General features: G+C 46.0%; 1 protein-coding gene across 2 annotated transcripts in view; it reads right to left on the bottom strand.

The window, feature by feature from the left end:
• IRAK2 (interleukin 1 receptor associated kinase 2) overlaps positions 1-9,275 on the bottom strand; it is a 58,325-nt gene that overhangs the window by 10,152 nt on the left and 38,898 nt on the right. For both annotated transcript variants that reach the window (XM_007451545.1, XM_007451546.1), the window contains 2 exons: positions 7,084-7,279; positions 3,628-3,690 (listed from right to left, as the gene is read on the bottom strand). In XM_007451545.1, coding sequence (XP_007451607.1) covers positions 3,628-3,690; positions 7,084-7,279 — 259 coding nt within the window. The remainder of the gene's footprint in view (positions 1-3,627; positions 3,691-7,083; positions 7,280-9,275) is intronic.

The raw sequence follows: 9,275 nt of genomic DNA, 5'->3' as shown, positions 1-9,275 counted from the left end.
GGGAAAGAGGCCTGGAGTAGTTGCTAGGTGCTGCTACGTTTTCTAAGCCAAGTATGCAGATTACTTGAATTAAACACTTTAATTAAAAAGAAATTATTCAAAATCAACAACATTATTAAAAACATTTTTTTGTTGTTGTTAAAAACTAAAATAGAAGCAGTTGAAGTTTTAGGGCAAAAGTTAACCCTTCCCCTTATTTCAACTCTCCAAAGGCAACCCCTGGTAACAGGCTGGATTATATTTTTCTAGAGTTTCTGCTATAAAAGTCCACAGTTATAATCACTTTAGTTATATACAATAATTATAATAATGGCAAGCAATCTCCTAAGAGGTATTAAAATAAGAGTAGTAATAATAATAGCTACCACACAGAGGGCTTACTATGTTCTAGTCACTGTTTTACATACTTCACATATTATTTAATCTTCACTAAACCCTATCAGGTAGGTACTATATTAACCCCAGATAAATAAGAAAATATAAGATACAATTTGTAAATTCATTCATCTATTTATTACCAAAGACGGGATCACACTATATATACTTGCTTTTTGAACTTGCTTTTTTCTCACTTGCAGATATCTCCCTGTCAGAACATATACGTCTCTCTTGTTTTGTTTTTTCTAAAATAAGAATGCTTAGGTCAGCTTTATTCAGAATTGCCAAAACCTGGAAACAACCCAGATGTCTAGCAACTGGTCAATGGATAAACAAATGGTCGGACACCCATACAACGGAGTATTCCCCAGCAGTACAAGGAATCAACCACTGATACCTACAACATGGATGAATCTCAAAGGCAGCACGCTAAGTGGAAGGAGCCCGAAACGAACAGGCACACGCTCTATGATTCCACTTACGTGATGCTCCAGAAGAGATGGAACTACACAGACAGAAGCTAGATCAGGAGTTGCCAGGGCCTGGAAGGGGGGAAAGGGGATTGACTATAAAGGGACGTGAGGGAATTTTCTGTAATGAAATAAATATTCCATATCTTGATTGTGGTGGTGGTCTCCCGACCGTCTACATTTGTCAAAACTCATACCATTTTTGTATACCTCAAAAGTGTGAATTACACCTTGACAGAAATAAGTGCATACGTCCACACTGAGATCCCCACACAAAGGTACCAGCAGCTTTATGTGTACTGGTCAAACGCTGTAAACACCCTACACGTCGTCAAAAGGTGAATGGACAAATGGGGGCACATCCACACACTAGAGCATCATTTGGCATCTAAAGAAATGAACTCCAACACACACACAGAGCATGGGTGCATCTCACAAAAACTATGCTGAGTGGGAAAGGCCAGACAACAAAAGGGCACACACACTCTCTACGGTTTCCTTTACAGGAAACTCCAGAAAAGAGGAACTTTTGTACAGTTGCACAGTGACAGAAAGCAGACCAATGGCTGTGGGGGACGGCAGGGTGGGGAGGGGTGAGAGGAGGGTGACAAATGAGAAGAGGTAACTTCTGGGGTAGTGGGCATGCTCATTATCTTGATTTGGTGACGATTTCACAGATAAACACAAATGTCAACGTTTATCATATTATACACTTTATCCTCATTATAAGTACTTACAAACATACTCATAAAGCTTTTTTTATAAATAACTTCATGGTGTTCCATGGTGTGTATGATCACATTGTCATTTTTTTAACAATTGATAGATATTTCACTTGTTAGCAATGCTTCACTACCATAACTAGTGCTACAACAAACATCCTCGTCCCTCTGTCCTTCCTTACTTGTATGCGTTTCCCTAGCGTACAAGTGAAATTGCTGCATCAGAGGGTACACACATTTTAAATTTTGATGGAAACCACCCAACGACCTCCAGAAACACTGCAGCCATGAACACTCCCAAGCATGCAGGAGAGGCCGGCTCCTCCCACCCTGGACCACACTTGGCCGCAGCTTTCATCTCTGACTCGAATTTTAATTATTTGCACAATGAATTATAAGTACCACAACAAGGGACGATGGGAGACCCTATCTGGGTCCAGAAGAAGAGAAAGAAACGAGAGTAAAAAAGAATTATTTCCTCCATGTTTTTAGAAACCATTTACCAAAAAAGCCTTCTGGAAAGTTTCACCTAAGTGTCTCCAAGGGCTCCTTCCCCTGTGACATTCAATCCCTGGGTGAATGTGCTGGGTAATACATCTGAAGAAAACTGTCGGAATATGAGAAATTGTCCCAAACTGCCCCGAACCACATCTGAGCTGACCAAACCGACCTCTCTGCAGTACCGGGGGCCTGGTGCCCAAAAGGGGCAGAGCTCTGGGAATCCAGCAAAGGGACAGGTCGTGACTGGCCGCATATAGGGGAGGTCTCCAGCTTCCCACCCCAGGGTGAAGGGGATGCTTTCGGAGCCTAGTCGCAAAAAAGCCAGCTGCTCCAACGGCCTCCACGTCAAGTCAGAAAAGTGCTCCCCTTTCAAACTAGTGAAGAAGATTAGGGCTTGCACAGGGGTCAGAGCTCTGCAGACATGGGTTCAAATCCCAGCTCCGCCATCTCGCTGGGGGTCATAAGATACGTCTCTTCACCTTGGCCTTAGTTTACTCATATGTAAAATGGGGATGGTAATAATAACGATGATGAATCTGTATGGTTGGACTGTCATGAGAATTAAACAGTCAGGAGAGCGCTGGGGTTAAGAACTCAGGATCTGGGCTTCCCTGGTGGCGCAGTGGTTGAGAGTCCGCCTGCCGATGCAGGGGACGCAGGTTCGTGCCCCGGTCCGGGATGATCCCACGTGCCGCGGAGCGGCTGGGCCCGTGAGCCGTGGCCGCTGGGCCTGCGCATCCGGAGCCTGTGCTCCGCAACGGGAGAGGCCACAGCAGCGAGAGGCCTGCGTACCGCAGAAAAAACAACCACCAAAAACAAAAACTCAGGATCTGCAGTCCAGCAGATGTGACTCAGAATCTCGACTCTGATACTTAGTAAAGCTGAGATCTCAAGCAAACCTCAGAGCCTGCTCACCTCATCTGTAGGTGAACATAATGACTTTATCAATCTCATGGGGATTCAGACGACTTAGAAAGATAATATATGTAAAGTGCCAAACACAGAGTTGGGCCGTGTTGTTATATTTTTGAAATGACACTATACACACACACACGTATATTTGAATGACAGTTCTTATAAACCTACGAAATGGAAATTATTGTTTTTATTATAGAAACCTAAAAGGGCTGAAATTAACTTTCACCAATTTAAAGACAAACCCTAGGACTTCCCTGGAGGTCCAGCGGTTAAGACTCTGGGCTTCTGCGGTAGGGAGCGTGGGTTCAATCCCTGGTTGGGGAACTAAGATCCCATATGCTGCATGACGCGGCCAAAAATTTTAAAAAATAAAAAAATAAAGACAAACTCTATATGATTGCCTGACATGCAGAGAGAAGACATGGATTTCCCCTAAACATTCTAAACTTTCTTATCATGAAAAAGTAATTGTTGCCTGGATGGTGAAGGGGGAAGTTTACAGCTACTTTGCACAAGTACAAATCAAACCCTGGACTGAAGCCTCGTTAGCATCTGTAAAATGGGTGCAGTGGAGGTCCCTGCCCTCCCCACCCCTTGACCCCTCATAGCTGTGAGAAAGAAGTGACTGGTTTCCTTACCAAGTAAACCGGCCTCCGGCTGTCGTCCATCGCAGGGATGCCAGTGAGGACCTCAGCTAACACCTGTGAGAACACGGAGTTAGCACGGTTCACACACACATGCACAAGTTCACGCAGGAGCTTCTGGCCAAGAAAGAAGTTTCTTCTCAGGAACAAATTCTGAGCTCCAGGCCTGGCTCTGCCATCTGCCAGCACAGACACTTGCCCAAAATCTGGAACGTGGGATTATCACTAAACACCTCCTCCAACTAAACACACCACCCAGCTACTAGGAGAAGGTTTAAGTTAATTGATAGCAAGGTAGGGAGGATGAAAACCAAATGTGTGTGTATTACCATCAGATGGATAGACAGATACACACACACACACCTCTCTCTATATAGATACACATATATACATCTATCTGTATACACACATACATATACATACACACACTATATATACTAAAGATATTTTCACTTAAAACCCCTCAGGAACGGTAAGCAGGCACTGCTATGTTAATCTCAAGAAAAGGAGGAATCCACGTGCAGACACCTATTCTAGACAGAAAATCTCGACAATATCCATAGCACGTTTCATCCACAGGCCTTTATTTACATTATTTGTTCATTAATACATCCATTTAAGAAACGAGCACAGCCCTGAGCCAGTGTAAGCCACCACAAAATTGACAAACTGTGATTTGTATCTTAATAAATGGGAAACCTGCTTTGAACAGAAATTCAGCAGAGATAACAGCACACTGGCTAAGGGGTCCATAGTCAGACAGGCCTGGGTTCAAATTCTGACTCTGTTCCTTACATGCTTTGGTGATCTTTGGGCAAGAAACTAAAGCCTGGGGACTTCCCTGGCGGTCCAGTGGCTAAGACTCAGTGCTTCCCCTGCAGGGGGGTGAGGGTTCAATCCCTGGTCAGGGAACTAAGATCCCACACACCGCATCTGAGCCTGTATCCTTATGTGGTACATGGTGATCTAGTGGTTGTAAATATGAGGCAGTGGGTACTCCATCTTAGTGTCAAATCTCTCTCCCACAACTTCTCTCAAAGTCAGAATAAGGTCACATTACTGCCAAGAACTCCTCCACCCAGAAAGGGCCTGCAGGGTTACTAACAGACTGGCACTGGCCAGGAGGGGACAGCAGAGGGCACCCCTGCAGCTGGCAGAGGAGCCCATGGAAAAGGGACTCCGGCTGGGGTGCTGCCAAGGCAGGAGGGAAGAATAAGAGGAAATAAATAGACAGACATTTCCTCTGCCTCTTTCACATGGCAGGCCCTGTGCCAGGTCTTTTACAGAGGTTACTTAGCGCTCATCAAAAAGAACACTGACCTACTACGGTATAGCACGGAGAACTATATTCAATATTCTGGGATAAACCACAATGGAAAAGAATATAAAAAAGAATGTATATACGTGTATAACTGAGTCACTGTGCTGTACAGGAGAAATGACCATAATGCTGTAAATCAACTATACGTCAATAAAAAAATAAATTAAGAAAAAAACACACAGAGAAATGCAGTGTTCCTCACAACAAGAACCGAAGTTCAAAATCGTACCATCCATCAGTGGCAGGGCTGAGAAAAAGACTGAAGGGAGCCAGTAGGCACTCACTGAATGAATGAATGAGTGAATAGGCAAGTCAATTGTTACATCAGGAGCTGAGTTAAAAAGTCAAGAGTAAACAGAAATCAAGAATGAGGGTGTGAGGGTAGGAAGAATAACGGTAACCACAATAATAATAATCATGTTGACCTATGCAACATACTCTGCTAACCAGTTTATATACGTTATCTTATTAATCTCCATATGTATGAATACCCCCATTTTCCAGAGCACAAAACTGAGGCCCAGAGTTATAGGTGACACCCTAGGTCACACAGCTGAAAGTAACTGAGCTGGGACTCAAACCCATGCTCTTAAGCTCTACCCTATAAGTGCCTGGCAGCCTTAGGGTTCAGTTCCACTGGTTCTTAAAGGAGCAGAAGCTTGGGCTGGCCCTGCTGAGCTTCACTGAGCCCCTCGCAGTGGGGCTGATGGGGGCGAGGAGGGGGAGGCAGGAGGGAATTGGGGGACAAGTAAACCAGAAGGGCCGATGGGCTGGGAGACAGAGGGAAGCAGAATCTGGTATGTGGAGGCTGGGCTGAGGGCAGAAAGTGGCTCAGAGGAAGGGCATTAGTGGGAGAGGTAGATGGACAGACTGTGGTCAAAGAGAGGAAGTGTAGAGTTTAAGGCTGGAGAGGAAGAGAGAAGGCAAGGTCCAAGGTGCAGCTGTTGGCTCCTGGCAGAGGTCAGCCAGAGACTGTCACTTTTCTCAGCCAGCATTTCCCAGACCGGGATCCACAGGTGTCTGATGCTTAGAGGTACTAAGAAAACAAGGTTCCACAGTCAAGGGAATTTGGGAAACATTTTGGGAAGAGGTTGCCATAGAGACCCTTTCGGAAAACAGCTCAGTAGTGAGCAGTGCCAGCAAGTTAGAGTCACTGAAGACCCTCAACAAGTTTATAAGCCAGTCCTGACGACAGGGGTGGGGGTGGGGGGGTGAGGGGGTGGAGATTGGGAGCCCACCTCCATACCATTGCTGGGTGGTGGTCAATTCACAATTACCAGATTAAAGGCTATTTACCATATGAAAGGCTCTTGTTAATTTTGCGGTAACTTTTTTTTTTTCCTGCTTAACCTTGCTCAACCCAGCATTTCTCAAACCTATTTAAACACATCAAAACCCTTTAAACACATCAAACCTATTGAGATCTCAGGGAATTAATTGGTGTTCTTTGGAGACTGCTACACTCAGACCATGAACTCCTGGGGGAGGGATTGTGTTTTAGTTACATTTACATTCCAAGTGCCTGACACACAGTACTGATGGACAGCAGTGGTGACAAGGACAGAGGTTGGATGGGTAGACAGATACTGAATGGATGGGTGGCTGTTGCCGATGAATGGTTGGATAACAACTGGACTGATAGATGGATGGACAGATGGACAAAACCGATGGATGAACAAACAAGAACAAACAGACAACTGGATAGGTAATTAGATGGCTGGCTGGATGCGAATCAGGGAAGTCAGGAGGTATCTGCAGCCTATTGGAATCTGGACACTCACAGGGCAGGGGACCTTTACTTCAAGAGTTGGCAAACTTTTTCTATAACAGGCTAGATAGTAAATATTTTAGGTTTTGTGAGCCACAAACAATCTCTGTTACATATTCTTTTATTATGATTGTTGTTGTTGCTGTTATTATTCAATCTTTTATAAATGTAAAAACTAGTCTTAATTATAGGCCATAGAAAATAGGCCATCGGACTGGTTCTGACCTGTGTGCCATAGTTTGCCAACCCCTGCTGTACTTGGTGGAACATTTCTAAGAGCCTCTATTATGTGCTTACAAAGGAGCCATGGGAAGGACAAATGTGTACAGGCCCAGATCTGAGCAGAGAAGGACGCTCTTACTATTCCACAGCCGAATATGTCCACTCGCTTTGTCAGCTGCCCCACCCTGATGAAATCTTCTGGAAGATACGCAGCGGAGGTCTGGAAAAGGGAGGTCTTCATCGCAGTGTATTTTGACTTTTTGTTGACAGGACACCAGTGAGCCATCGAATGAGCCAGCTTGGGGGTGAAGTTTTGGTCTAGCAAGACATTGGAGCTGTGGGAAAGAAGGCAGAGAGAACCCTCTTGTTTTGAGGTAGACAAGAAGAGGTTGCCATGGAAACCCTTTCGGGAAAACAGCTTAGTAGTGAGCAGTGCCAGCAAGTTAGGGTCACTGAAGACCCTCAGCAAGTTTATAAGCCAGTCCTGATGGGGGGTGGGGATTGGGAGCCCACCTCCACCAGCAAATGGGGATGGAGCTAAGATTAGTCCTGCTGCCCCAGAAATGGCATTTGGTGGCCAGACAGGTGCAGCCATCCTGATCCCCATGGATGTCAGCCCGGATCAACCTCAGCCTGCCAAGCCCAGAGGCTGTGCCGCCTCCATCTCTTCAGAAGCTGCTCCAACCCCCAGCTCTGGCCCAACTGACTCAAGTCTAAATGCCAGCATCCTTTGGGACTGAATCTGCCCAGATCACAGGGAATAAGAAGAGCAATAAAAATATTCTTGGAGGGCTTCCCTGGTGGCGCAGTGGTTGAGAGTCCGCCTGCCGATGCGGGATCGTGCCCCGGTCCGGGAAGATCCCACATGCCGCGGAGCGGCTGGGCCCGTGAGCCATGGCCGCTGAGCCTGCGCGTCCAGAGCCTGTGAGGAGAGGCCCGCGTATCGAAAAAAAAAAAAAAAAATTCTTAGACCGTGGGAATGAACACTCTAAGAAAATACTCCAGAGGAAAAATTAAAAATGTTTAAAAACTAAGCTTCAAGTATAGAAATATTCAAACTAACCCCAAATGGTTTTTAAAAAGTAGACACAGAGAGCAGTTCTCCTAGGTTCCCTTACCCTGCTGCTCTCCGCTCAAGCGCCCCCTTTCAATAAAGCCTTTGGTTTTGTCATAAAAAGTAGACGCCAATTCCAATATCCACTATTAGGAGTTGTTATGTAAATTATGGGCAAATACCTTCAATGGAAGACTAGGAAGTCATGAAAAATGATGACAGGCAATGTGGAGAAACGTTTACCATGTTTAACTCATGGGGAAAAAGAGAATATGAATTGGTAAACAGGTAACCGTGCTATCTTAGGGCTGAGATGTCTGTGTGGGCAGGGGCTGGAAAAAACCCAGAAAAATGGCAGCCAGCTGGTGAGTGAGGGCAGCAGGGCCAGGATGACCACTTGCCCTTTCATTTCCTTTCTTGCTATTACAATTGTTTGTGCAATCAAATAAAAATCGGGGGGAGAAAAGAGGAAAGGGCTTCCACTTGCCAAATGGGGAGAGAACTCTGGGGAAGTATGAATTCTATGGTTTCGAGGTCAGTTTTGCCAGATCTTCTGGTATTTTCTGGAATCCCTCTCCGTGCTTCCAGTCTTGGGAGCACGTTACTGACATGCTGGGGTACACACCTAACTTGCATCACAGTATCTGTGACAACAGATGCACAAGCAAGAACGGGTCTCCAGGACTTCCCTGGTGGCGCAGTGGTTAAGAATCCGCCTGCCAATGCAGGGGACACGGGTTCGAGCCCTGGTCTGGGGAGATCCCACATGCCGCGGAGCAACTAAGCCCGTGAGCCACAACTACCGAGCCTGCACTCTAGAGCCCGCGAGCGACAACTACTGAGCCCACGAGCCACAACTGCTGAGCCTGCATGCCACAACTACTGAGCCCCTGTGCCACAACTACTGAAGCCCTCGCTCCTAGAGCCCATGCTCCGCAACAAGAGAAGCCACCAAAACGAGAAGCCCGCGCGCCACAACGAGAAGCCCGCGCACCACAATGAAGAGCAGCCCCCGCTCACTGCAACTAGAGAAAGCCCACGTGCAGCAACGAAGACGCAATGCAGCCAAAAATTAATTAATTAATTAATTTAAAAAAAAAAAGAACGGGTCTCCACAAAGACCCTGAGCAAGGAGCTGCAAAGCCCAGGGAGCCTGGCAGACATGGCCCACAGCTCAAGGACCTGATCCAGACCAGCTGCTGGAGGGGAAGTGAAATACAGCAGGGGAGTGGAGGGCTTGTTGGGGAAATACCAACAAGCTTTTGGGGGAAATACTT

Source organism: Lipotes vexillifer, unplaced genomic scaffold (genome assembly GCF_000442215.2).
Source record: "Lipotes vexillifer unplaced genomic scaffold, Lipotes_vexillifer_v1.1 scaffold261, whole genome shotgun sequence".
In the NCBI taxonomy this organism is placed as follows: domain Eukaryota; kingdom Metazoa; phylum Chordata; class Mammalia; order Artiodactyla; family Lipotidae; genus Lipotes; species Lipotes vexillifer.
The sequence above is the reverse complement of the archived record's forward strand: the minus strand, read 5'-3'. Positions and strand labels throughout refer to the sequence as shown.